The 25607-nt window shown below is 50.1% G+C and overlaps 14 protein-coding genes across 14 annotated transcripts in view; 4 read left to right on the top strand and 10 right to left on the bottom strand.

The window, feature by feature from the left end:
• BABINDRAFT_177289 (aldo/keto reductase) overlaps positions 1 to 369 on the bottom strand; it is a 2897-nt gene extending 2528 nt beyond the window's left edge. Inside the window, exon 1 of the mRNA XM_019131032.1 lies at positions 40 to 369. Within this exon, the coding sequence (XP_018983871.1) occupies positions 40 to 273 (234 nt within the window). The 5' untranslated portion in view covers positions 274 to 369. The remainder of the gene's footprint in view (positions 1 to 39) is intronic.
• An 802-nt stretch (positions 370 to 1171) lies between these two features.
• On the bottom strand, positions 1172 to 2020 carry DFG10 (putative polyprenol reductase; the record flags this gene model as incomplete). The annotated part of the gene is made up of 2 exons (XM_019131314.1): positions 1172 to 1716; positions 1798 to 2020. Coding segments are annotated over 2 exons (768 nt in total), but the record flags the coding sequence as incomplete, so codon positions are not given.
• A 239-nt stretch (positions 2021 to 2259) lies between these two features.
• BABINDRAFT_86091 (uncharacterized protein) lies at positions 2260 to 2593 on the bottom strand. Its single transcript, XM_019132833.1, has one exon. The coding sequence runs from the start codon at positions 2483 to 2485 to the stop codon at positions 2300 to 2302; it is 186 nt and encodes a 61-aa protein (XP_018983869.1). The 5' UTR covers positions 2486 to 2593; the 3' UTR covers positions 2260 to 2299.
• On the top strand, positions 2415 to 3561 carry BABINDRAFT_162748 (cytochrome b5-like heme/steroid binding domain-containing protein). Its single transcript, XM_019129517.1, has one exon. It carries the CDS (start codon positions 2553 to 2555, stop codon positions 3084 to 3086), a length of 534 nt encoding a protein of 177 aa, XP_018983868.1. The 5' UTR covers positions 2415 to 2552; the 3' UTR covers positions 3087 to 3561.
• Positions 3562 to 4315: 754 nt separating this feature from the next.
• Positions 4316 to 6010, bottom strand: BABINDRAFT_25781 (uncharacterized protein; the record flags this gene model as incomplete). The annotated part of the gene is made up of 4 exons (XM_019131365.1): positions 4316 to 4438; positions 4520 to 5083; positions 5150 to 5386; positions 5648 to 6010. Coding segments are annotated over 4 exons (1287 nt in total), but the record flags the coding sequence as incomplete, so codon positions are not given.
• A 1563-nt stretch (positions 6011 to 7573) lies between these two features.
• BABINDRAFT_168268 (uncharacterized protein) lies at positions 7574 to 8613 on the bottom strand (the record flags this gene model as incomplete). Its single annotated transcript, XM_019130577.1, has 3 exons — positions 7574 to 8257; positions 8317 to 8478; positions 8506 to 8613. 3 exons carry the CDS (start codon positions 8611 to 8613, stop codon positions 7574 to 7576), a joined length of 954 nt encoding a protein of 317 aa, XP_018983866.1.
• A 577-nt stretch (positions 8614 to 9190) lies between these two features.
• HGT4 (glucose sensor) lies at positions 9191 to 11473 on the top strand. The gene has a single exon (XM_019129516.1). The coding sequence runs from the start codon at positions 9363 to 9365 to the stop codon at positions 11409 to 11411; it is 2049 nt and encodes a 682-aa protein (XP_018983865.1). The 5' UTR covers positions 9191 to 9362; the 3' UTR covers positions 11412 to 11473.
• Positions 11474 to 11770: 297 nt separating this feature from the next.
• On the bottom strand, positions 11771 to 12659 carry BABINDRAFT_172285 (prohibitin family protein; the record flags this gene model as incomplete). Its single annotated transcript, XM_019130876.1, has 2 exons — positions 11771 to 12582; positions 12632 to 12659. 2 exons carry the CDS (start codon positions 12657 to 12659, stop codon positions 11771 to 11773), a joined length of 840 nt encoding a protein of 279 aa, XP_018983864.1.
• Positions 12660 to 13220: 561 nt separating this feature from the next.
• Positions 13221 to 13877, bottom strand: ULP1 (Ulp1p; the record flags this gene model as incomplete). Its single annotated transcript, XM_019131245.1, has 1 exon — positions 13221 to 13877. A coding segment is annotated over one exon (657 nt), but the record flags the coding sequence as incomplete, so codon positions are not given.
• A 636-nt stretch (positions 13878 to 14513) lies between these two features.
• BABINDRAFT_162741 (uncharacterized protein) lies at positions 14514 to 15128 on the top strand. The gene has a single exon (XM_019129515.1). It carries the CDS (start codon positions 14792 to 14794, stop codon positions 15029 to 15031), a length of 240 nt encoding a protein of 79 aa, XP_018983862.1. The 5' UTR covers positions 14514 to 14791; the 3' UTR covers positions 15032 to 15128.
• Positions 15129 to 15148: 20 nt separating this feature from the next.
• On the bottom strand, positions 15149 to 20154 carry TSC2 (Tsc2p). Its single transcript, XM_019129514.1, has one exon. It carries the CDS (start codon positions 20128 to 20130, stop codon positions 15577 to 15579), a length of 4554 nt encoding a protein of 1517 aa, XP_018983861.1. The 5' UTR covers positions 20131 to 20154; the 3' UTR covers positions 15149 to 15576.
• A 186-nt stretch (positions 20155 to 20340) lies between these two features.
• On the top strand, positions 20341 to 21530 carry BABINDRAFT_162739 (uncharacterized protein). The gene has a single exon (XM_019129513.1). The coding sequence runs from the start codon at positions 20516 to 20518 to the stop codon at positions 21203 to 21205; it is 690 nt and encodes a 229-aa protein (XP_018983860.1). The 5' UTR covers positions 20341 to 20515; the 3' UTR covers positions 21206 to 21530.
• A 90-nt stretch (positions 21531 to 21620) lies between these two features.
• Positions 21621 to 22810, bottom strand: RPC40 (DNA-directed RNA polymerase core subunit). Its single transcript, XM_019129512.1, has one exon. The coding sequence runs from the start codon at positions 22784 to 22786 to the stop codon at positions 21779 to 21781; it is 1008 nt and encodes a 335-aa protein (XP_018983859.1). The 5' UTR covers positions 22787 to 22810; the 3' UTR covers positions 21621 to 21778.
• Positions 22811 to 23783: 973 nt separating this feature from the next.
• ARF2 (Arf family GTPase) lies at positions 23784 to 25062 on the bottom strand. Its single transcript, XM_019129511.1, has one exon. The coding sequence runs from the start codon at positions 24772 to 24774 to the stop codon at positions 24229 to 24231; it is 546 nt and encodes a 181-aa protein (XP_018983858.1). The 5' UTR covers positions 24775 to 25062; the 3' UTR covers positions 23784 to 24228.
• Between the last annotated feature and the right edge of the window lie 545 nt (positions 25063 to 25607).

The raw sequence follows: 25607 nt of genomic DNA, 5'->3' as shown, positions 1-25607 counted from the left end.
GCCGTGGTCGTCATTCCAGATCTTGGTGGTGTAATACACCTCCGATCTATGGACGGAGGGGTTAGCCTTCAAAAAATCGGCAATACCCTCACCGGTTTCTTCTTCGTTGCCGTAAAGCTTGGCGGAATCGATCAACCGGTAGCCGGCCTTGAGTGCTTCGTTAACGATAGTAGTGGCTTCGCCTGGGGGAGTCTGGTAGACACCGAAACCGATGACTGGAATAGAAGTCCCGTCAGACAACTTGCGGAGCGATTTAGAAGTTAAGGTAGACATTGGTGATTTGTGAGCTAAATATGTGATGGGGATTATAAGGATGTATTGAATATATCTGGTCAAATCCCACTTTTATAAGCGGATGACGGCGAATTTATATGGTTTTCAGCCATTGCCCTCAGTGTATACGTGATTGCACTGTCGGATTTCACAATTCCCACCATGGGTGTGCTCATGCACCGCATATTGAATAGCAATACATGCTGCATGATAAAAGTTAATTATGCACAAGCACGTGAACCGCACCTTCCGTGCTGGTGCGAGGCACAGGCGTATTTTTGGCTGAAATGTGTAAATTTATCAATAGTGTGGTGCTGTGTATACTTTAGTTACCCGGAGATGTGCTTTGTAATTATTACACGTCAAATCTTTGCACATCTAGGTAACACAATATGTTTGCGTGCTAACCCTTAGGGTACGGTCTTAATGGGTTAGCTAAGAAACGCACTCTAACTCTGCTTCGGAACCCATTTTACCGGGCCCAAAGTCTATTGGGTGTGGGTATTCCTTCATATTGATCGATGTAGGATGAAGAGTTCGCACTGTGAACTTGTAACATCCACATTATTGCCATGTAGTTGTACTTGTGGATAATCGAATTACAGAGCTAATCTATGATATAGAAGCTTGCCGGGCCTTTGGCACCCCGTTTATGAAATTTTCCCGCTCCAAAAACTATGTACATGGTCAAAGGGCACTTCACATCGATTTGGTGTACCTCTGCCGAGTGGCGTGCCATCATACAAAAGCAGTATTGCACGAGCAATCAACACAGACGTTTAGATGTATAAGTCCTGTTAATTGCCTCGCCTGAATGATATATCCAACTATATGTCTACAACACATACGGGATGATGCACCAGCGTTTGTGTGCCACAGTCTCTCTTTTTGACTCGATCTTTTCGTCGTAAAACTTTCCAGTCTCAATCGCCGAAATAGACAAGTTACTCACCACCCAGGCTACGACTAGCCAGTTGCTGTTGGAGGGAATTCTTGTGGTCAGAGGTAACACCCCACCCGTCGCCGCCATGCACGAATAGATGCAGATTTCTTGAAGATAATGTGCACAGTAGACGTAGCGGAACCATCCGGCCTGTGGGGTTCGATACTTCACAAGCAGGGCCAAATAAACATGGGAAACATATTGCTCGTACTGGAAGTAGACAAAAGCGAGGACTAACAGTACCATACCTAGGCTAACACAGCTACAGGAGAAGGAACCCGCTATGTCATGGGTTATCGCCTGAAACAAGCAGTTCACACTTATGGCGGTGTAGAAGAATATCCCAACGAGGTAGTGACTGATGTTCATACGTGCCTGGGGGTTGGGTTTCGACACATAACGGCACTCGTAGAGTCTCCGACACGACTGCGTCATGATCATGCAGCAGAGGATCACACATACGGTGTAGGGTTTTGAATCACCCGACTTTGTCTGGTTAGCTTGACTCAAGTGGGGCGAAATATACGACACAAGCAGTTGAGAAAGGCTGGTGTTGGAAAAGTGGAGAATACAAAAGACACATATGGAGAGGATAGAAGAGAGGACGTAGAAGTGTATGAACCAGCTCTTCGGAACGGTAATGGTTACAAGAAATCGGATAAATTGGTCAACCAAGGCTGGAGGCCAACGATCCCTCTCATGCTTTTGGTACTCTTTCTTGGCCAACGAAACCTTGCCGTACTGGAGAAGGCCATTGAGCTGGGGTACTAGTTTGGCTGCAAGCACTGCCGCAATTGCAAAGAGAAATAAACCTTGGATAAGTATGTCCCATGGGGTGTCCAACACGGCTCTAAGCAAAGCATACACCATGTGGAAGTTGTATATCTGCTCGAAAGACTCAACCACATCTCCAGAGCATATTTCACAGTACGTTTTGGTCGTGCGTATATCACACACAGTCTGTCATCGCACCAAAAAGTATGCCTGCACCGACTTTTGTTTCTTTTTCCATTCCCTTAATAGAAAGATTGAGCATCATTCATGGAAAAACCAACCAAGATCCTGACCACGCCTAGACCCTCACTAAAACCGATCCATATCTGCGGTTACCCTCACCCCTGGTTCAGTCTCATCACCTTTTATCCTCTTTAGCTGCAAACACCTACTACCGGTTTTTGAGCCAGCCCCGTTTATTTCCAAAGCCTGGCCCAACAAGCCGTTTGACCGTAACGTTTTAACCATCCCCCGAACAATCCATAAAAACCCCATCCTGGATACCGTTAAAGAGAGCCTTTCCGCAACCTATCTCACAACACTTTCCACAAGCTCCAGAGCGATGAGTGAAACCCTTGTGAAATACGCGTCTCTCAAAACGGAGAGGCAAATCCACACCCTCGAGGAAGTCGAGAAACACGTCACGTCCTCGGACTTGTGGATGGTTATCTACGACAAGGTGTACAACATAACCACATTTCTAGACCTACATCCTGGCGGCGCCGAGGTCCTCTTCGATTGCTCCGGTGTTGATGCCACCGCTGCCTTTGAAGATGTTTGCCACTCGAACGATGCCATCAAAATGCTCAAGCCCTACTTGGTGGGCCATCTTGACCTGCTGCAGGTGAAGTTCCCTCCAAAACCGCTCGACGACGACGTCGAAGCGTCTGACCCTGGTGAGAAGAAACGTCGCTCCTCCTTATCACATACAGCCAGACACAAGAGATATATCGGAAAGAGAAAGCACAATGTGTTTGGGAAATCCTTCTTAAAGGGGAGGGGAAACATCGCCGGTCTCACCGTGCTAGCGACGTTTGCCTTTGCAGGGTATGTCTTTATCCAGTGGAAAAAATGGACCGATTGGAGCGCCGCTTGATGAGACATGGATTGAAAGTAAGCAAGAGAGGGCCTCTGTGAAACAAGGCCTCCGGGATGTCTAGTGTCGGCAGTGCTACGGATAAATAAACTGACTGACAATGCTTCGTCTGCTGCATTTGAAATGAGAGTACTCCCTTTACAGGCGATTGCTGAAAGAAACGGACCTGCCGTCTTTCCACGGCCCAAATATTGAACTTTGCTCCCAAACAGCCACTTCTACTCCGCTGACTGGCGTAATAATATTTATACTGGAAATTGCATACTGTGCGTGGCCGATACCGTGAGGTCTCTAATTCGGGGATCAAGCCATTTTTGCGTTCTTGCTGTACGTTTTAATGGCATATTTTAGAGGTTAAGCCGTATGTTAGTGTTTACAGAGATCTGGGGGTTATGCCACCGCCTATCCTTTCTATATCAATATAACCAGGATCTTTCGACTTTGAGCCGGAAACCAAAAGGTTGGTATGGACATGCCACGAATGCAAAATAAAATCCAAACACTAGCTTGAAAGTATCAGATATCCAATTATAGTCCTATATTTATATTACCCCTATATGTATCTCATCCTAATCTTTGTGTTTCCAAAAATTTCCCGTCACTATGTCAGATGAAGCTTCCAAACTCAAATCCTCATTCTGTGGGAGCAATGGCTTGATTGTGCAGTCTGCTGATTTACAGCTGCGTCCCTCGGTACCTACTAGTTCTCGCTGATATAACTGACAACTCTAATGTTAGCCATACAACTCCAATACTCTAGAGATTATGCATAACATATATATTGTACCAATCGAGAAAAAAAAGCATCACCAGTCAAGCATAACCGCGCAATCACGGATAAAACAGAACCCCCTGGGTATTTACCGATATAATATACTTGTAAAGCGGATATAGGCGAATTACCGCCTTGGCAAACCTCATATCTACAACAACCGCTGAAACAGAAAAGGCGGTAACAGCACGGGGCCGGGCTGGCAGCTCGCGTGTGTCTCAGTTTTCGCCTGCGGCCCCTCGCGGTTCTCTGCCTCAATCTTGCCCAGACCAGGGGCAGGAGACGTCAAGCGGCGGACACCGTCCATGACGAACAACTCCAACACCACGACGTAGCTCTGGGTCTTGGCATCGTAGACTGGGTCTTGCAACGCGCGGGCTACGTCATGGTCGTTGTGTAAGAGGATGGGCGCGTGGCGCGTACTCATGAGCGTCGTTGAGGGCTCGCCGGAATGGGTCACACTGCGGAGTTTCAACACCTTGGTATCGGAGCGGATGCTGAAGGCGGATTTTCCGTTGACAACCAACTCGGTGAAGGTTGGGGGCGCTGAGGTCTGTGGCTGGTACGTGAAATTCAACGTCTTGTTGGAGAACTTAAGCAACACAGAAATGTGACCGCTGTGGCTCCCGGAGAGGGTACTGCTCGCGTGCCCAGGCAGTACAAGGTTAACATGCCTAGTCAGAACTGCATTCGCATTCTCCGACGGAGCTCCATTCAGGCCTACACTCGTGACGGTTGTGTGAAAGCTCAACGGGGTGTCCCCAGGTGATGCCGTTGACCCCTCATTCTTATGCTCCTTACTCTTGTGCTGGGAGATCAACGGGTAGTCTCGGTGCACAATATCGTGGAGCACCTCGCTGAGCGGCTGGACGATGCAGTCGAAACCAAAGTCCGTGACGCACCCAGCAATCAAGATACAGAGGGTCATGACAGAATCATGGTCGTCCAAGTTGAGCAGCGGATCCTGCGCGTCCCCCGTCTGCCCGAGGTTGCGCATGATCTTTGCCAACGTGTGCACGGAGTTGAGCTTGCCAGAGAGGTACTCGGTTGAAGAAGGCGACACGTGCGCGAAGTACTTGATGAAGTTGTAGGAGATCACCGTTTGCACCACGGCGCGGCCCATGGCCTCCAACGTGCCAAAGTTGCGCATCCGCGACGCGCTGTAGTCAGAACAAGTCTTTGACCGCTGCACATAGCTCAGGATGCTGGCAAGCGCTGCGGCAGCCTGTTCCGAGATCGGGTTCACTTTTCCGCCCGCACCCTCCCATGGCGAGAGCGCCGGGAGCAACACCTGCAGCGGCCCGATGCGTGAGCGAATCTTGGGCCGCGACGCGTCAAGCCCGCTAGGCGCCAACAATGTGGTGACCGCGCGCTTGGACTTTTCATGGCTGGTGGGATCCAATACTACCCGGCGCGAGTATAACTTGTCGTGCTCGTCACTAGAGGACGAGTTGAGCTTCGTGATTTCCGAAATGAAGCGCTGGCGCTTGCGTGGCGCTTCATTGGTATTCAGAACAGAGCCATTGGCCTGGTGATGGCTATCTCCATGGATGGCTCCCGTTATGGTTGGGAGACGGTTGGCGCCGCTGATCTGATGGTTGTCGCTGTTGGTGGTTTGATTAATGTTTGGAAGCGATGTGCTCGGCGGAAGCATCGGCTGGTAAGGCCGCGGGAGCTGGCGGTAGTCGTGGACCCCATGTAACGGCGGTACAACGGTAGAGTAGTGCAGCAGATATGTGCTCTTGTGGATATCTCCCTGGCTGTGTGTGCGGTACATGTCGTTTTCGACGAGATAGTCGGCTCTGAGGTCGGGCCTGTGGTCATGGTACTCTCTGTGCGACTGGTACTCGGGCCGGTCTTCGACAAAGCGGTAGCCGTTGTTGTTCTTGGTGCGCAGGAGTCGTTTGCGGTTGCGTCTGACGCTCTGGATGGCCGCACGCACAAGCTTGTTGAAGTCCGTGGTGTACGACTCTGGATAGTTGAACTCCATGCGCAACGCATCCGACACCTTGCTGATTTCGTAGTCCTGCTCCGACGCCTTTTTGGACGAAAGGTCGAGCGTGTCGATAAGTTCGAGCCGGCGCGCGGAGAAGCGCTTCCAAAGCACGTCGTCATTAAAGTTGAGGCGGTCACGGATCGAGTGCGTGACACCTTTGGGCGAGCTTCCTTCGGGCATGATAGGGCGAGTTGAGTTAGGCTAAGTAACGAGACTTGGCAAAATAACTATAGGACGTGTTGTATGCAACAGAAAGCCGAATGGTTCAGCGAAATAGCTCGGCAAAATGGCTCAGCAAAATGGTCTAGCAGAATAGTTCAATAGAATGGGCTGTAAGTGTTAAAGCTAAAGTGTGCTGGATAAAGCTGAAGGCAAATGCAGAAGGCCAAAGAAACACCAGACGAGGTAACGGCTATGGTTTTGATTCAGGACGTTAAATAGAGTGTTAGGAATTCAAGAGCGCGTTAAACTTGGTAGCTTGATCGATTGCTGGTTCAGCGGATGGCGGATTGATCCAGCAGTGTATAACTCTGGAACGAGGGATGTCTTGCTTGTGGCAATGTTAGCAGATACAGTGGAATAGTCAGATGAATCCTAGTAAAGTTTAAAACGTCCTTAGTTGCCCAAAAGAGGATATAAGAAGAGTCTTTAGTGGTGGAAGTATATCCTTGGTTATGCAACGTGGAAAGCCAGTTTCGTTGAGCGGGCTCAAAAGCAGAACGGATGGCCTCTAGTGTTTGCTTTCGGCAGGTCAATCTGCGATGGTAGAGGTTCGGGTAAGGTTTCCTGTACGGAATACTCTAAATGTGAGAGCCCACCAAGTCAAGATTCAAGCGGCACGAATGTCTTGCAGATATGTAATTCCACACCCAAATCATGCGCATCATGCATGTACAAAAACTTAGTCCGGTGAGTCTTTTTGACTCGCAGATGGAAGGTTCGTAAAAGTTCGGGTAGGGTGCCGTGACCGTGTCCGGAACAGTCTTGACTCGTGGTGCCGCGTGGTAAAAAAAAAAAAAAAAAAAGAAAAAAAAATTACAACTACATGTGCGGAATTTAACACTATTCACACCGATCTATTACTCACCTATAATTTACCCACCTCATGGTGAGGCCCAGTGTGTCAAACCTGGCACGGTTGGCCGACACCAGACTTACAGTAATCTCGGCTGAAATTCTTGCCGTGCCCCGACAATCGTGCATGAATTTCTTGGCTTTCACGTGCGCCTGCAGCGCTGGATGGAAGGAAGCTAGGGACGGCATAATGCAATCACGTCGTCGTGCGTGTGTGGCATTAATAAGCCTTTATTTCCCCTCTGAAACTCTTCCGTAGCCAGTGGCCCGCGGCTACTACCTAGTTGCCACGCGTGTCTTTAACAGCATGACCCAGACCATATGACGTAACACGAACGCATGACTCGCGAGTCAGCGACGGAGTTCTTAGTACCCTCCGCGGAAAGGAGAGGGAGGAACCGAGGTTGCACGTCGTACTCTAAGCATCGATTACAACAAGCACCGTAAATTTAACCATACAAGCATTTCCATAGTGGATACGTGAGTGAGCGTAGATGGCCAGCCTGCGAAGAATGCGGAAGATCTATTTTAGTAATGCTGAATCAGCAGACGTCGGGGAGTCAAGAGGCCTGCATTCGACTAGGGCCACCTGCATGGGAGCGATCACTAATGGCGCTGTATCCACAGGTTCGGCTAGCGCGGCATTTATACTCCGCCAGTTGTCCACACGGCAGATCCTATGGCCACCGCTATTGCAATCATCGTCACTGAGAGACGGTGCCCTGATGATTCACTCAGGCATAACAGCGTCTGGGGCTGGGCAGCGCTCTTATCAGAGCTTTTTTCCTCTTTCACCTCCGTATCAGAGCTTAATTTTTCTTGCGTGTTGTGTGGCATGACAGGGGGTGAGCCTAAAGTTTCCCCATTCGTCGCAGGTTTTTCGGCATTGAGTGCCGCATTTGCAGGCAGCTGCGAGGCTTCTGCAGAGCCCTTCGGTACAATCCCTCCCCATGTCTGCACTGACACCACTGCTGCCAAATCGGTACCTATATCCGCTTCGTCGAAAGCGCCGTACTCGGCCAACACACGGTAATTCTCTTTGTCCTTTAAGGCATCGTGGCTGTTGGACGCCGGGTTAAGCGAGTTTCGCTCCCACTGCAAGTCGGAAATGTCATATAGCATGTTTTCATCGGAAAAGGTGGTATCCTGGGCGGCTGCTTCCGCGAGTCCCTGCTGTGCCGCGTCTCGGTGCAGAGAGTCTCCAAGAAGGTCAGACTCCAAATGTGTAGGGTCGACAGACAAATCTCCGATGTCGGCCCCAGAGTTGATATTGAGCACGTAAGGATTGTTCAAGCACAAATGTCGCAACGCCTCAAACGTATCCTGGTCCTAGGATGTTAGCACTTTATGGTCGTCAAAGCACAACGAGTGAGATCCTTCACACTTACGTAGGTGTCGCAAAGCTTCACACATTCGCTGGCGGCCACGCCGATGTAGTAACACCGACACGCTTCATTAGAGGGGGTGCAGGCGTCAAAACTAAGCCGTGCTTTGGCATGGCACTCTGTGTACTCCTCGGAATCCTGGTTGTTAGCTGGATCCATCATCATCTACGTGATTTTGCTAGTGTCACGTACACAGAGGGGCCCGTATGCCAAAAACGAATCGGGCGTGCTCCTTCGCCTGGCCTGTACGGCAAGGAGAAAGCCCAAGATAAGCCCAAGTTTCGTGAGTGAGGGGATCATGAACAAGACTTAGTGCGCACTATAGGCCATTAGCTCGGTGAAATCTTTCGTATATATCTACGCAGAATATTTACCGAGAAAATAAGAGGAGTAAAGTGCCGTTACCACAAACGGAGGGGGTAGCTTTTGTGGGGTAAGGATCTGCTCTTTGCTGCTGGTGCACACAAAGTGAAAGCGTGGATCGCACATTCATACCAGGGGGGGGGGAGGCTCTGACTTCCAAGTAATGTACGTAAGATCTACATACCTGGCTAGCTCTACATCAGAGTATCTAATAAATTCTAGTTTGGTATCCATCGCAAAATATACTGTTCATCTACGCCCCTCGTGTGTCTCCGTATATCTATCGTCCAATCAAACTCATAAACGAACAATGAGGATTTAGAGCGAGTCATAGGCCGCACTCTTAGGTTTCTCGGTCACGAGTCACCCATATTTCACCGCCTCACCTCGAAGCAGCCACCGAACTAAATAAAGATCAGCTCCCGGCTTTCCCATTACCATACGGTTCAACTGTTGGTCGCTTACCTCAGCAGTCACTCGTATCGTCTCCGCTCGCCCGTTCCTATGTCGTGCCCATACCGTTTATGACGCATGTCACGATATCGCAGCAAAAACTGATCAAATCGCATCTTGCAACTTCCCCTGTTCTCACACTAAACGCAGTCGCTCTTGCTATCCCATCGCTAACTCTGTTCCCGCGGTTACTTGCCCCTTGAACCCACCCTCTGTGAATCCTTATCCACACCATGCTCAAGTGGCTCACGCGCCACCTCGTGAAGAAGAACGAGTATGACCTGTACTACCCCGGCGCGGCGCCGCAGTCGTCGTTGATGGCGATCGCGGTGGGGCTCATGGCCGCGGTTGGCGGCTTCCTCTACGGCTACGATACCGGCTTGGTCAATGGGTTGCTCGAAATGCGCTACGTGGTGGAGCGCTTTTCCGCCAACGGCCTGAGCTTCACCGCCGCTGAGTCCTCCATCATCACCGCCGTCCTTTCGCTCGGCACCTTCTTTGGTGCGCTTCTGGCGCCGCTCCTCTCCGACACCGTGGGCCGCAAGTGGGGCATCATCCTCTCCACGGCTGTCGCGTTCAACATCGGCACCATCATCCAGATCGCCGCCACCGGAATCCCGCTCCTCTGCGTCGGGCGCGCAATCTCCGGTTTCGGTGTGGGGATCATTTCCGCGGTCGTGCCGCTCTACCAGTCGGAGGCCTCGCCCAAGTGGGTCAGAGGCGCGATCATCTCCACGTACCAGTTCGCCATCACGTGGGGCCTCCTCGTGTCCAGCGCTGTGAGCCAGGGGACCCACAACCTCCGCTCCAGCGCGCTGTACCGTGTGCCCATCGCGCTCCAGATCTTGTGGTCAATCATCTTGGTCGGAGGCATGCTTTTTCTCCCCGAGTCGCCGCGCTTCTACGTACGCAAGGATCGCATCCGCGACGCGGCGCAGGCGCTCTCCACGTTGCGGCGCGTCCCAATCGACGATCCCGGTTTGATCGAGGAGCTTGTAGAGATCAAAGCAACCCATGACTATGAGCTTTCCTTCGGCGAGGCCTCGTTTTTCGACTGTTTCCATAGCGGTGGTGGTCGGCACAAGCAGGGCCTCCGCATGCTCACGGGCATCTTTCTCCAGGCACTCCAGCAGTGCTCGGGGATCAACTTCATCTTCTACTACGGGGTCAACTTTTTTTCCAAAACTGGCGTCAACGAATCGTACCTCATCTCGTTTGTGACCTACGCCGTCAATGTGGTTGCCACCGTGCCGGGGATCTTCTTGGTCGAGGTGATCGGGCGCCGCAAGCTCATGATCTTTGGGGGCGTCGGCATGGCCGTGTCAAACCTCATCATTGCCATTGTCGGTATCACCTCTGACTCGGTCGTAAGCAACAAAGTCATGATTGGGCTTGTATGCACGTTCATCGCATCTTTCGCTGCCTCCTGGGGGCCTGGAACCTGGGTCCTCGTCAACGAAATCTACTCGCTCGGGGTTAGAGGCAAGGCTGTCGCCATCACCGCTGCCACCAACTGGTTGGTCAACTTTGTGTTTGCCTACATCACGCCGTACCTCTTTGACAACGGTGCGCGCACCGCATCCTTGGGCACCAAAATCTTCTTTATCTGGGGTGGTTGCAACTGCGTGGGGGTCTTGTTCGTGTATCTTTTCGTGTATGAGACAAAGGGGCTACGGTTGGAGGAGGTGGATGAGATGTATAACAACTGCTCCAGCGCCTTGACGTCAACCAGGTTTGTGCCTAGACGTGTGTTGGACTATCCGCTGTCCGAGCCTGAGCAAAGTTCAGAGAGGAAGCGCGACTTGGACCGCATGTCTACCAACTCGTATGCTGAAAGAGTGCAGTCAGGATACGGCACGGGCTATGATGGGCTATCGGCTGCTTACCCCATTGATACTGCCCCCAATAGATCTTCGGCAGCTCCCGATGGATCCCCAATCCCTCCTGCAGCCCAGATCGATATACACGACCCCCGGATCTCCATGTATAACATCGGCCACGACATGAACATCCACGCGATCCAGCACCGGCCACCGCCGTCGTTGGAATCGTCGTCATCCGACATTTCGTCCACTCACCTGGACAAGACCGAGTCCGACGGCGCCCGCACCACGGGGCTCGACGTCCAGCAGTACCTCAGCCGCTTGAATTCGTCTTACGCGACCCCTGCGGCCCCCGTGGCAGGTTTCGCTCACCAAATTTTATTGACCAACAACGATCCCCCTGCGATCAACTTTGACACCTCAGACGACGAGTCTGAGGCGTCTGAGATTTCTACATAGTTTTTCTTTTTTTTTTTTTTTTTACTTCTCTGGTTCGGTATGGGTTGCCCGGTTTGTGCATGAATAAATGGTTTTTTTTTTCCCCAATGGTGTAGAAGGTTGTAGATGACAAGGTTTTGGATGTAAATGATAGGATGAAATTCATGAACCGTAAACGGTATCAGCTGGTATTATATTAAGGCTAAATAGCATCCGCTTGGCATCTGCTTGGTGTTTGTTTACTGACATCTACTTACTGGTTTATTACCAACCCATTCAGTCTCATGGCTATTCGCTACACTCACTTTGTTGTACTTACATGTCGTACGTAAAATATTTCATAACTTATATACAGAGAAATTGCCGGTAAAGGCTCTACGCTAACGACCAACGTTTAACAACAAAGAGTTGCTGGAATCTCTGGCACCATTGCTGCCGCCTGGCAAGTAGGTGACATTGGCGCTGCTGGCTAAAGTGGCGGCGATTTCCTTAGACGCCTCCAATCTTCTGATCAACAACAAGCCATCGCCGGACTTCAGCAAGGCTCTAGAAATGGTGTCGGCGGCCTCAGCCTCACCCTCGGCTCTAATAACAGAGGCCTGTCTCTCCTGCTCGGCCTTCTCAACCACATACTTGGCTCTCTCAGCGTCCTGCTGGGCGATCTGCTTCTGCTCAACAGCCTTGGTGAACTCGCGGCCGAAGGTCATATGAGTGATGGAGACGTCTTCCAATCTGATGTTAAACTCCTCAGCTCTCTGGGACAACTCCTGTCTGATTCTGGCCGACACAACCTCTCTCTGGGTAATCAACTCAGCGGCGTCGAATTGCGCCACGATGGACTTCAAGACTTCATTACCAATAGATGGCAACACTCTCTCGTCGTAATCCAAGCCCAAGGATTGGTAGATGGTTGGCAACTTGACCACGTCTGGGCGCGACAACACGCGCAAGGTTAAACTGACCATCTGCAAGTCCTTGGACCCGGTGCTGGAGGTGATATTTCTTGGCTTGGTGCGTACATCGAAGACAATCGCTTTTTGCAACCACGGAACCAAGAAGTGGGTACCCTCTCCAACGACGGTCTGCTTCACACCCGACATTCTGTCGAAAATGACAGCTCGGGAGCCACCCTGGACGTCGTAGATGGCGGATTGTGCGAGGGAGATCCCAACAATAGCCGGGATGGCGATTTCTGCGGTGTTAGTACAAACCCTGTTGAATTGGAATAGCTATCCACTTACTGTTCAATACATTGATGAAGTTAGACATGGTGTGCGGATAAGATGGCAATGATCGAGAAGAAGGGATTTGCCGCCGTAAATGTATGCGCTCTTTTGATGGTGGAAAACCGAGCACATTGCCGGTGGGTGCACGCACCGCAACCGTCAACAAGGCCAACCTGCAGTAGGGAAATATTTACAGATATGAGGATGGGGTATCTAACCATACAATTGAATATTGGCTCTATTCGATTTTTTTATTAGCAGTAGGAAACCATCTCTGTTGCCGCCCCGTAGATTATCTTGGCAAGTCTGTGGCGGTGTCCTGTAGATAACTGCTACTCCACTTCCCTGAGCCAGTAAAATCTCATCCATATTGTCGACACCAACCCCACGACCAAGCATTCACCAAGCCAAGCCGACCCCACAACTCCAAGGACTAGCTCAACCCCCCTCCTGCTACTTCCTCAAATAGCAAAAATCAATCTCATTTCGGCAAAAACGACACATTGCCCAACTTTTCGGCAAAAATTCCTGTGCCCAGACAATGACAATTGGTTAAACCCACATGTTACAGGCTCCTTTTGTTTATCATATTCAAAAGAGTCCCCATCACCCAGATTCGTCCGTCTATAGCGCTAATGCCGTACTGCTTCATCGTGAAATCAATGGTGTGATCATCCTTCGCGTTCACGAGCTTCCCCGCCAAAATGGCGCTGATTTGCGATACTAAGATTCCGCAGTCACTCCCGTTGATCTGCTGGGGAACCTTCAATTCCTCGATATCAATTGATGGGTTCCCTAGATAGTATCCGACCTGCTTCACAATATGCCTGGCCTCTCTGTGGTTGGCCGCATCCAAGGTGTCGATAACAAACGCCTTGTCGTCGAGAATGCTAATCACAATAAGCGACCAATGCGAACCACCCTCCACTAATTCCGGGTCCGAATTGTCATTTACTGGAAGAAAAATGAAATCGGCCTTCTCCAAGGGCGGCAATACCCCCTTGAGCAGGGCCACCTCGTCGCCCCGCGACTGCGCGAGTAGAAACACCATGGATGGTCTGAGAAGAAGAATGGTGTGAGGATTGGCGGGCTTTCCGTACGCCCGGCGCGCCATTTTACGCGAAAGCTTCGTGAGCTGGTAGGCCTCGAGTAGTTCGTAGACAAAGGAAATGTCGTTGTCGTTCAACCACTCATCATCGCGTAGATTAGAGACGTCATCCTTGTAGATCGAAACCCCTTCGAACTGGAGAATCTTGTCATCGCTCTTGGGGTATTTCCGGTGGATTTGGTCATATATCTTGTCAAGGGTGAGGATCTTGGCCGCGTCGTTACCCGAAACGAAGCCACCAACGTTGGTGGAAGCTTTCTTGGCCTTTGGTTTGCTCTTCCTCTTCTTCTGGCGTAGCCGTTTCCTCTCTTCCTTGGTTAATTTCTTGGGCTTCTTTGCTGTTTTTGTCTCGGGTACATCACTGGGATCTACTTCGATAGATGTAGAGTTCATGTCTGAGGTAACTTCAAAGGTGCAACCCAAACCGGCGTCTCGCGTTTCCGCGTCGCTCCCTTCGTCCTCCTCTTCCCATTCAAGCTGGTCAAACCCATTGCATATAACTGGGGTATTGGAAGCTTCCGTACTGGACACCCATTGCTCCTTTTTGGGAGTATAGAAGCCCTTAGAGGCGTTAAACACGGTTCGTAGCATACCGTGAGGATATCGGGCTATGCTCCACCAGAATACACAAAGATGAATCCTCAATGAATTCTACGAAAGCAAGTCAATCTTACGGATCTACGAGGGAAGTAAAATATACAAGCATATATTTCAATTAACGGAAAACACGCATTGCGCGTAGGAAATTTTGGTAGAACTAGTAATATCCAGATAATAAGACACAAAAGCGACACCAAAAAACCATATCAAAACCAGCAGCCACGACAAACAACAAACCCAACAGGCAAAAAAAACCATAGACGGCATCAGAGACATCACCAACGGCAGCGAGCAGAGCTTGGAGTCCTTTCTAGGCCAGAGCCACCAGCCAAGACAGAATTTTTCAGTATCAACAAATGTTGTCAATTACCTTCCGCTTATTTGGATCTAGCTCTCACCTTCCGTCTCTTACGCTTGAGTCTTCTGACTCTCTTCTTTCTCCACTTATTTCTCATTGTGATTAATGTATGGATGATGAGGAAAGAAAGGTAAAAAGGGTATGTGGTAGTGAATTCTATATACCAAATTTATGTGTGCAGACTAGTTGCAGTACGACACCGCTGAAAGATTTCCGACCTGTGCTCAGAATCCGAATACTATGTGGTTATGCGGCCCGCAGAACGCTAATTCCCGCCTATTATGGTGGAAAAACCGCTCAACGCGCTGCCGGTATGTACTTCGTGACTGCTTTTTTTTCTCAAACGTGACCAAAACGTGACCAAAAAACATCCTGCGTATACCTAGGCTAACATTTTTGTTAGGGCTTCCCAGGTCAACTGGTAGCCTAGTATTAATGAAAAACGGATGCTCTCATACAGAATATATGGGGAAATTGGTCTTACACGCATGATTCGGTCTTAGGCCGTAGGGGTTTATATGGGGGAGTGACCGAACCATGCATATAGACCATGCTTTAATTTGATATAATTGAAAATGACCAAACCCTATGGCAAACTAAATGACCAAATCCTATGAGGGTTTGAATAAAGCAGAGAAAAATCACGCTGTGGGGGGCTTATATTAAGAGATGGAGAACCCTAATGTAAATTAATGGAAGTGGAGTGGCCAGAGCCCAAGGAAATCATCTGCAGCATGACCAATTCCCCGCGACGTGTACTTAAACCTGAGAGTGGCCTAGCCCCAGAGGGATTGCTTATATTAGACTTGGAGCTTGCTCTGCTCACTGATACGGGGGATGGCCGAGTTAATTCATACGGGGAAATGACCAAACCATGCAGCTCCTTCGCCTAAGCTATTGTCTATCAAAATGGGAGAGCTGGTCCAAAAACGTTATAGCTGTTTTCAGATTGCCATCATTTGTTTGGCCCGAGGACTTTACGTTGATACTGGCGGTCCGGCTCGGATAGTTGCTGAAGGCGTCACTTCCCCGGGAAACCGTATGCGCCCCCGCCTTTTGCCGTAAATCCTCTATTTGCCTCATTCGGTGGCACCAATTCGATGTGTACTTCTGGTTATCTGCGTGCCAGACGTTGGCGAAGTGGCTGGCCACCAAGGCAAGATTCCGCACAAACTCGGGCAACCTGTCACCGGAAACCAACTTGAAATGGCACGTGGAAAACACCCCCGGAACTCCTGACCGTCTGTAGAGGTTGACCTTGAATGAGTGGTGCATGTGCTCCTTGGAGGAACGCTGCGTCTCCAAGATGTTCAACATGCTCACAGACCCGTGGGTCACGTCGGCATCGTGGAGAGTATGCGGGGTAATCACAATTTGGATGAAATTGAACTGCGATCGGATGACGTTGAAATCAAAGTTGTTGCGACCGCTTTCGTCGTAGAAAATGTTTACGTAGTTGTTCCCAATGTGTCTTTTCTTCATGGAGAAAAGCGGATCGTGGTCAGGGTTGTTGGGCATCAACGAGGTGGCGTGGAAGACCATCTGGGTGATCTTATCGCTCCAGTAGTACGCGTACTTACCGTCAGCGCTGTCTTCGGTGTCAAGACCGCCCATGTACACCTCCTTGCAGTGCTGCGTCCTGATCAAGGTGCCCATTCGGCTCAAGAAGCTTTGGTAGTTTTCCGACCCGACCTGATTGCCCAAAATCTCTGCCTCTGTCGATTGGCGGGGTGCGATGTACATTACCCCCACCTTGTGGAACTGCACCACAGGCACGCGCTCGAGCATGCTGATGGCTCTGTTCGTGGCACTGTCATCGGGCAAGGGGAGCAACTGGTCGTCCGGGATCCCTGCGTGCTGAAACAACTGCTGGGATATGTAATCAGGGGTGTACTGGCTCTGTTTCTCGTCCGGGCTCCCGCCAACGGCTGGTGAGACAGTGAGATCCTTAAACTCTTCTACCCATTGAGCTTGCATGGATGTTTCTATCTCGAACCGAAAAACAGATGAGCCAGTAGGCCGGGCGATGCAAATAGTAGCCTGGCCCGTCTCCACACACGTTTCAACCGATATGATACTGATCCCCGACACCCATCTCCCCTTCAAGAGAGTGGGCTTGTCGCATCGGTACGCGGCAGTGGTTCCGGTCATGCGAAGCTCGATGTCAGAGAACGTGAAGCGGGAAATAAAGTCCAAGAACGACGAATTCTGCTCGTCCAGCTCCTCCTCGAGAGGGCCGGAAACGAGCACCAAATTCTTCATAATGAAGGCCGACAACTCCTGCCGTTCGTATAGCTTCATGCTAAGGAACCACGCGGCAATCACGTTGTAGGAGGATGCGAGCAAATACTGTAAGAAAATAGGCGTCATGCCAGTGGCCACCGTCGAGGCCAACACCTCCACCTCGGCATCTTTGCCATGGTCCGTGAGAACCTTATCGGTTCTCTTCACCGCGGAGTCGAGGAGGCCCATGCTGCGAGAGCTGTCGTGGCAGAACTGGATGAACTTGAATGTCACCCCGAACACCCTTTTGAAATCGTCGACGGTGAAGTTGGACGTGAGCGCCGGCGACCGCGCAAGCACGTACAAGAACTCGAGAATGTGCGCGTTTGCGTACGGACTGCTGATCTTGGTCTGCAACTTTGTCAAAATGGTGTTGATAAACTTCTTGACCGACATGGGCAATTCGTAGCAGCAGACGGTCAAGCAGTCGATGCACGGAATCGCGGTCTTTTCCCAGGAGGAGAGCCCAGCGATTAACGACTGGATAATCATATCCTGGTCATACTTGGAAAATAACTCGTTGTAGGCTAGGAGGGGAGTCAACGCCCGCACTAACGCCACCTGAAGAAGCGGTTTGGTCATCGCGGACGGCAACTTCAAGGATTCTGGGAGCTTCAACTGCAACTGGTCGCAGAGAATGGCACGCAACTGGATAATCTGCCGCGGGCAGTTCTGGAAGAGCAACATGTTAGAGAGCTGGGGACAGAAGTGGGCCCACGTAAAGGAGTAGATCTCCCAGTCAATGTAGGTTTCTAAGATGCGCAACACGATGTCAAGCATCTTCTCGGGGTCGATGGAGTTGACCTGCAACTTTGCCGAGTTTCGGTCGTAGAGTTTGAGCGTCTTGCACACATTGTCCAAGTGGCTCTCGGGGATGTAGTCGATAGTCTCTGGGAATAGCCACTGCTTCTCCTCTGGGTGCTCTATGTCCTCTGTTGTGCGCTGGAACGCGGTGGCCAAGCCGCTCATATCCTTGGGGTTGGTTGCAAAGATGCTCAACTCCCAAGTACACCGGATGCGGAGCAACGCCCGGGCTGTGGCCATCAAGACGTTCAGATTCAGCGCCTCGATCGCAACCTGCGACACCTGGCAGAGCGCGTCGTATAACGTCTTGGCTTTGCTGGCGGAGGCGGTGATGGTGACGATAAACAGCTCTGCTAGCGTCTGGGCGAGCATCACAAAGATAGGCTCCAAGGGCTTAGGGCCCGGCTCCTTGGCGGAATGATGACTGTGGAACGTGGCCAAGCTGGCAATGGAGGCCAAGCTGATGCGCCGGTCGGACTGGGAAACGGTTGTGAGCTGCGACTGCGCTGGAGTTAAGGCCGACGTGGTGGGAGAGAGCAATCTGGAGGCGGCAGAGTGGGAAGCTCGGGTGGCCAGCGGGAGGCTCTGGAAGCAGTCGCAGAGCATGGCAGCAAAGTCTCTAAAGAGCTGCTCGGGAACGCACAAGCCAGTGTTGACAAGGAACTTTCGCATCCGCTGCAATACCTCAGGGTTGGTCTCAAGCGTCAGTTTGGTTAGCAAGCCCGCCATAATGGCCTGTAGGGCCTTGAAAAGGGTCCCGTCTTCATCGAGCGACAAAGCCACCTCGTACACCTGCTCGAGGACGTCGAGCGTCTGGACCCGTATCGACACGTCCTGGTTGGGGCTGTGGAAGAAGCACCGGAGCACCGTCTCGCAGTTCTGGATCCAGTTCGGGAAGCCCGGGAAGCAATAGTTCTCACTGGTGACCAAGTCGAGAACAAACTGCAAGTCCTCAGGCAAGACGCTAAAACGCATGAACAAGCGTAGAAGCTGTTCCGAGTCTCCCACGTACTCCTTCTGCTGGTGGAGCCGCTTCAAGGTCGCTAAGATTGGCCGGAGTTCCCCAGCGATTTTGGAGGTCATTTCGCTTGTTCCCAGGATGGTGATTGCGAGCAACACATCGGGGATGGAGGCGCCACTGGAGGAATACCAGTACTGGAAGCTGTCCAAGGGGGTGTCAAAGAGCACGTTGACGAGCCGTGAAACTTCGAGATGGATAACGGGGCTGTCTGTCGATGAAACGAGCTGCGAAAGCGCCTTCAAAATATAGAGCAAGCTATTTTCGTACGTATGCACGGTCGGCACGAAGAGATCACGGAGGGCCATGATGCTGCCGCGACAGACGTTCACGTTGCACCCTTGCCCGCACAGGTTTCGTGTCAATACGTGGCACAAGGCCATTAACGTGGCAGTACCAGCGCTGCTATCGCTCGCGAACCCCTGGAAGATCTCCCTGACCAACGGAGTAAACGCTTCAACGCCGTAGGCCCCGCTTAGCATTTCCATCACGGGGTCTACGCACGACGGAGGAATGTATGCGTGTACCATCATCGCCTGGACAATCCTAAGAGCGGAAAACACGGTCTTGGGGTCGGCCGCGCGGGTTGCAACGTGGATTGTCTCGCGAAGAAGCGGCTCCACGTCGTTTTCTCTAAGCAACGGCCCGTTATGCTCCACCACCAGGCTGATGAAGTCCATCAAACTGGTAAGGCCGGGCGAATTGGCCTTTGTCGAGTCCATAGAAGCCAAGGAGTTGGCGAGAAACGCCGCCAAGCCCGTCTGGGCGTGGAGAAAGCCGTGCACGTTGCGGCCGCTGTGAGTCACGAGCCGTAGGGCGTCGAGAAAGTACGAATAGAGGGGATCTATCGAGAAAATCTCGGGATGGTCTATCGATACGTTCTGTTCTGAGCGACTGGGGCTCGAGACCTGGCAGTTTTCAACAATATCGCGGTAGTACACCAACCGGTTAGCAACCGATGTCGAGTCCTCATCCTTCAGAATGCAGACTTGGAGCAATATCAATGTGTTACGCCGCACACCCGCATCGTCACAGTGGAGTAAATCGTGCGCTGCGTACCAGATTTCCGGAATCGTCGATACCACCTGATGGCGGAGGATGGCGGTAAAGCCGAGAACAGCTTTGTTTCGCTGGCTGAGCGAGTTGCCTGCACCGAGCTGCAGAAAGAATTTTGTCTGCTCCGTGCCCCCGCCAATGACCGTGGGGTTGATCGGGGAGCGGGCGTCGGGCCGCGTAGGTTCCGGCCTGGGAACAGCAGGCTTAAGCGACTTTGTGAAACTTTTAAACACGCCACTGAAGCCTCCTAGCGATTCTGTGGGTTTCTGGGGGGGCCTGGATGCCATAAGGTGTAGTTTGTGGATGCAAAAGTGTAGGTATAAGTGGGTATAGAGATATGTTCGTTTTGTCCTGTGTAGTGATCGCGGGGAAATCATGTGCTTGTTTGACCCAGGTTCGCGAAACAAGTAGTGAGCTTTTTCGCGAAACAAAACATGAACCACTTACATTAGTTGCATCATCCCATGCGTCTGTTTCGTATCCAATCGAATCGTCTCCCTCTGTCCCATTCTGAAGTTCATTTCATCTCCCAGAAGCCCATTTGATCTCCCAGAAGTCCATTTCATCTCCCAGAAATCTGTTTCATCTCCCAGAAAATCCATTCCCCTAGAGACTCCATATAGCCGGCCAGAGACCCTACCTACCCACTCCCATTGCTTCTCTGAATGGCCGATGGAATTCCACGATCGCCCCCAGGCCACCGGGAGCCATATGCTCATACCAACGCCCCAGGAGTTTGCCGCATGCAACGCGCAGGCACTCAGTGACCGCAAACACAAGTTCCGCCAGAAACTCATCGTGGCGCTTGATATATTGATTTTGCTGCTGTTCATCTGTGTCTACCTAGCGGATTTGTCGGCTCTCAAGCTTCTCATCAAGGTGGGGCTCCAGTTTACGCTCGCTGACCCGTTCCCCACGACGGCTATTCAAAACATCTCCAAGGCCCGCCGCAACCGCATTGTGCAGTTTCTCATGTGGTTCACCATCTACGCCAATCTTGGACTGATTGCTCTCCATCTCTGGCACGGAAACCGGGCCCTACAGCAGTACCTAGGTCCGAACGAGGACTATGTCTATGGCGGCTTCTTTATCCAGGTGATAGGAGAAAGGGTGTATCGCTCGCTGTGGATGTTGGCCCGGGTTCTTCTCTGGGATATCTTGGCCTTTGCCGCACAGCTCGTGTTGTTTAGCATCACGTGTGTGAGCGAGTGTGTCTTGTTGCCGCAGTCGGAGGCCGGGGAAGATGGCTATTCCGGGAGAGTGTTGATTTACGAAATCAACATCTGGGAGAATCTCTCCGCCGCGTTTAACTACGACGTGGCAGACAGAGAGTCGAACATACCGGAAAGCTTGTTCGTATAAATACCATTTGGGGCTCTCTTCGTGTTAAGAATCGCTCTAAGACTGTAATATTCCACCATCTGTGTGGTCACAGCGTCTCGTTTAACCTACAACGATTTTTGCTAGCTCAGATTGAGTAAGATTCGTGGGTCGGAGTATACTAAACAGATCGTTCCGATAAAATCAATCACTGAACTGGCATATCAGTGCTGAATTATTCGAGCTGTTTTATAATATAGACATGCTCTTGCCCGCCTAAGCGTTTCTCACGGCATAGTCCCACAGAGTAATCCTGGTATATCAGCCCAGAGATATTTTACAAGTATCGCTCGTAGTATGGACCTCCCCTTTACCTGCCTTCACGTAGTCTATCTCCACTAAATTTGAAAGAAATCAGTCTGCATATAATTTCAGGCTCTCTTACACGTCTTTATGAATCGTTCTGTGCAATTATTGTAACAATCGTATACTTAATCGTTCGAATATACATTTGTACTGCCGACAACCTCAGCCTTCACCTCTTAAAGAGTGTTTTTTTATAATATACAATGATGTGTCTGGCTGCGGGCAGCATGCTTTATATTAGCCCAGCTTTTAGTTTCCGCCGATCGGACAGCTTCTCAAGTATTCGAGCTTGTTTCTCAAGACTCTGACAGACTTGAAGAAGATCTCCTCTGGCGACATAGCGCCGGTGGACTCAACGTTAAAGATGAAGTGGTCTCTGTTTCTGCCCAACTTGACCTTACCCTCGAACTCCTCATGTCTCAAGCACTCCCTGGAGACGGTATCTCTTCTGGCATCCGCAACCACGGCCTGGTCGTTCTTGATGGTAATAACGCCCTCTGGGAAACAGCCTTGGAATTTGACAGCGTCTGTCCCGGTGATTGGCTTGATGATGTTAATGGTTGGCATTAATCTGTAGGAGGCAGTGGAAACGGGAGAGAACTTGGCGTGGTCGGAACCAATCCCCAAGATGCAGTGCACCCTCAACGAGATTTCCTGACCCGGACGCATCTTGCACAATAAAATGTCCGGATCAGTAGCCACCACGGGGCAATTCTTGAACACCTCCAACTGCTTGCCTTGCGGCTCGAACTTGAGGTCTCTGGCGTAGATGTGGGAGTTTCGATACAATTGCTTAGGGTCAGTAGTGCCCTTTGGCGCGTGTGGATTCTTGGTACAAGCGACATCCAAGGACAAAACGACGGTATTTTCGTCTGTAAACTTATCCTTCTCATCGGCAGTAGGGTCCAACCACGTCAACATGTCTGGGTCAACCTTCAACGGAATCAACCCGATTCTGTGCGCCAAAACCTCGTCCTGGATGACGGAAGTGTTGTTGAAAATGTACACGTTCTCGGCCGCAACAGATGGCACTTCGGCAATCATCACACGACGGAATGCATTGGCGATGGAAGTATCGATGTTGACCAAGTCAAAGTTGGCGGTGCGCTCGCTGATATACGAGATCTGGATGTCGAAGGACTCCTTGAACTTTTCCAAGTCCCACGAGTAGTCGTTGGAATCGTTATGGAACCCCGGATAATCCGTGGTGGTCGTGTTTGTGACGCGGTCGTGTTCAATACCAACGATGTTAGACATGGCGTGAAGAGGGTGAGTGATGGCTATTGCGGAACTTTCTGCTAAACTTTTTGATAAACTTTTTGATAAACTTTTTCCAAATTTTTTCTCGGCCGCATCAGGGCGGTACGGCACACGACCTGCACCACAAGTGCTGGTGAACGGACGACTTAGGGGGAAAGGGTCTTTCAGAAGCAATAAAATAAATGGTAATCGCCTTTCGGTTCACTCAGCCGTCTGGGTTTATATATTTCTCTAAAATCAGATGTGGTGAGGGTTATAGCTCGTGTAGCTTTAGCCTGGTGTATATAGAATCTGGCAAATCAAGCGTTGTGTACAGGAAAGCGATTCATCGCTATAAACGCCCGAGTATAGGAATTTGTGTGTTTACGTGTTGGTTATGCCATCTTATTGGTTGTGTTAGAGGTATATATGCAACGACGCTGATGAGTTAGCTTCAAGAATTGGATGGGATTCTATTCTGTGGATAGTTTATAGATGGAATTAATTGATATATAGAGATAATATATATGTTGTCATATTCGCATTCGTATTTACCATACCCAGTGTTTATTAAATATTGTATAGTAATATACATAAATCAAGCGTATATATTTGCATTGCTAGTTATAATGCAAATATATAGGTATTTGCAATATTAAACCCATACTAGGAGCAATAGACAGAGTTATTTACGCCTATGGCTAATATATTTACCACCACAGGCTCTTTACGTATGTCTATAAACTTTTCAATATTCAACCCATATGAAGTATTTCATGCGGAGCGACAACACTGTCACACCACCACGCCTGCATACCGGACCCTTTTAGCGAAAGGCACTCCGGGAAACAGACTAGAGCGTTTTCAGAAGCACATGACCTTTATATGTACAGTGCTTTTGTTCCTCCACCGAGGCTGAGATACAAGGCCTACATTACAAACGATAATATTTAACATTCGAAAACACCCATTAGCTATAGGGGTAACGCCCTTGACGGATGCTCTTAGATGCCACTCGGGATCCTATCGTTCAAACTGATATCCGATGCCACACACTTCATTATGGACCTCTATACAAATATTATAGATTCCAGGGTGATACAAAGGAGTGGAACTTCAAGCGGGAAATAAAACACGGAGAGAAATTTACTTGCCATCACGAGTAAATGGAGGGTGGAATTATAAAATAAGGAAAACAGAAAGCATATCGAAAAGGCTAAAAATTCTTATTGAACGAGAAAACCTTGACAGTGGACATGTATCCACTAGGCTACGGGCCACATAAACAAATCGGAAACGACGAGAGAAACCAAGCTTCAACCACGGAAAGGAGAGGGAGAAACGATTCATTTTCGTTGACACCCAAACATATATTAATAAAAATTCTTAATTTTGTTCGGCAAGTTTTTTTTCGCTTTTTATGTTACATTACCAACATTTTCGGAAAATTATTGATGCGCTTAAGAAGAAGACTTAAGGTTGGTGGACAACCATTCGAGACCCTCGTACAAACCGTCACCGGAAGTGGCACAAGTGGCCTGGATGTACCATGGACGCTGTCTGATGGAGTGCAAGCCCAACTTTTCGGTGATCTCGGCGGCGTTCATCGCGTTTGGCAAATCCTGCTTGTTGGCAAAGACCAACAACAAAGCGTCTCTTAATTCGTCTTCGTTCAACATTCTCTGCAATTCCTCTCTGGCCTCAGAGATACGGTCTCTATCGTTGGAGTCGACAACGAAGATGATCCCCTGGGTGTTCTGGAAGTAGTGTCTCCACAACGGACGAATCTTGTCCTGTCCACCGACATCCCAGACGGTGAAAGAGATGTTCTTATATTCGACGGTTTCGACATTGAAACCGATGGTTGGGATGGTGGTGACAATTTCTCCCAACTTCAACTTGTACAAAATGGTGGTCTTACCAGCGGCATCCAAACCGACCATCAAGATACGCATTTCCTTGGAGCCGAAAAGGCTCAGGAGCAATTTAGAAATAGAGAGACCCATCTAGAGGAGTTAGTAAACTGTGGGAGAGGGTCGTTCGGACATCAACAGGACCCAGGCATCAATCAGCCATGATCCGTCAAAAGGCTGGCTTGGATAGATTGGAGCCTCGCCCCAGGAATCTCGTTTGGACAACGGTGCGAATCAGCCAATGGGTCCAACGCAAATCATCCAATCAACGGTATATATTCCGCGTAATAGTCACACATACGTTATATAAGTGTATATATATCTAATAGAAGATCAGATCAGGATGTTTTCTACTGCGTGTGCACTATTAACCGCTTCAGGCGCTTTGTTTTTACTAGCGGGAGGGCAAAAAGTTGGCCAGCACACCTTAAGATTTCCGATAGCGCGAGATTGAAAACTGCAGTATACACCAGACCGGGTAACGTGTGTAACTTACTCGCACCGAACACGGACATGAGTGTGAAAACCTCCGACCGCAAAACTCGATATGCGCCGAGACGCGTCGCAGGTCCGAACACCGACCGCCTTACAACTTGGCAGTGCTACGTGTTCGATGGCGCACGGGAAAACCCGGACGCTGCTTGAAATTATGGTAGAGGATTACCGGTTAACCGATAATGAAATTTATAATTTCAAGCTCCAATGGGAAGGACTTGTAGCTGTCGGGCCACTGGCGCTGGATAAGGCTATCAAATGGTGGACAAGTCTAAATATAGTTCAACAAGTGTCCGCTGTAGCCTACAGCTATCGGAAAGTAATTATTTAACACGCAGACGAGTGGCGTGGCTGGGGGAAGAGTTTTAGTATGCTCAGATATGATCGGTCTACACTAGAGTTTAAGCGTGTGGCAAGAGTGCGCCAGAAGC

Source organism: Babjeviella inositovora (assembly GCF_001661335.1).
Source record: "Babjeviella inositovora NRRL Y-12698 unplaced genomic scaffold BABINscaffold_10, whole genome shotgun sequence".
NCBI classification, from domain to species: Eukaryota; Fungi; Ascomycota; class Pichiomycetes; order Serinales; genus Babjeviella; species Babjeviella inositovora.
Note: the sequence above shows the minus strand (reverse complement) of the source record. Positions and strands in the feature narration are given on the sequence as shown.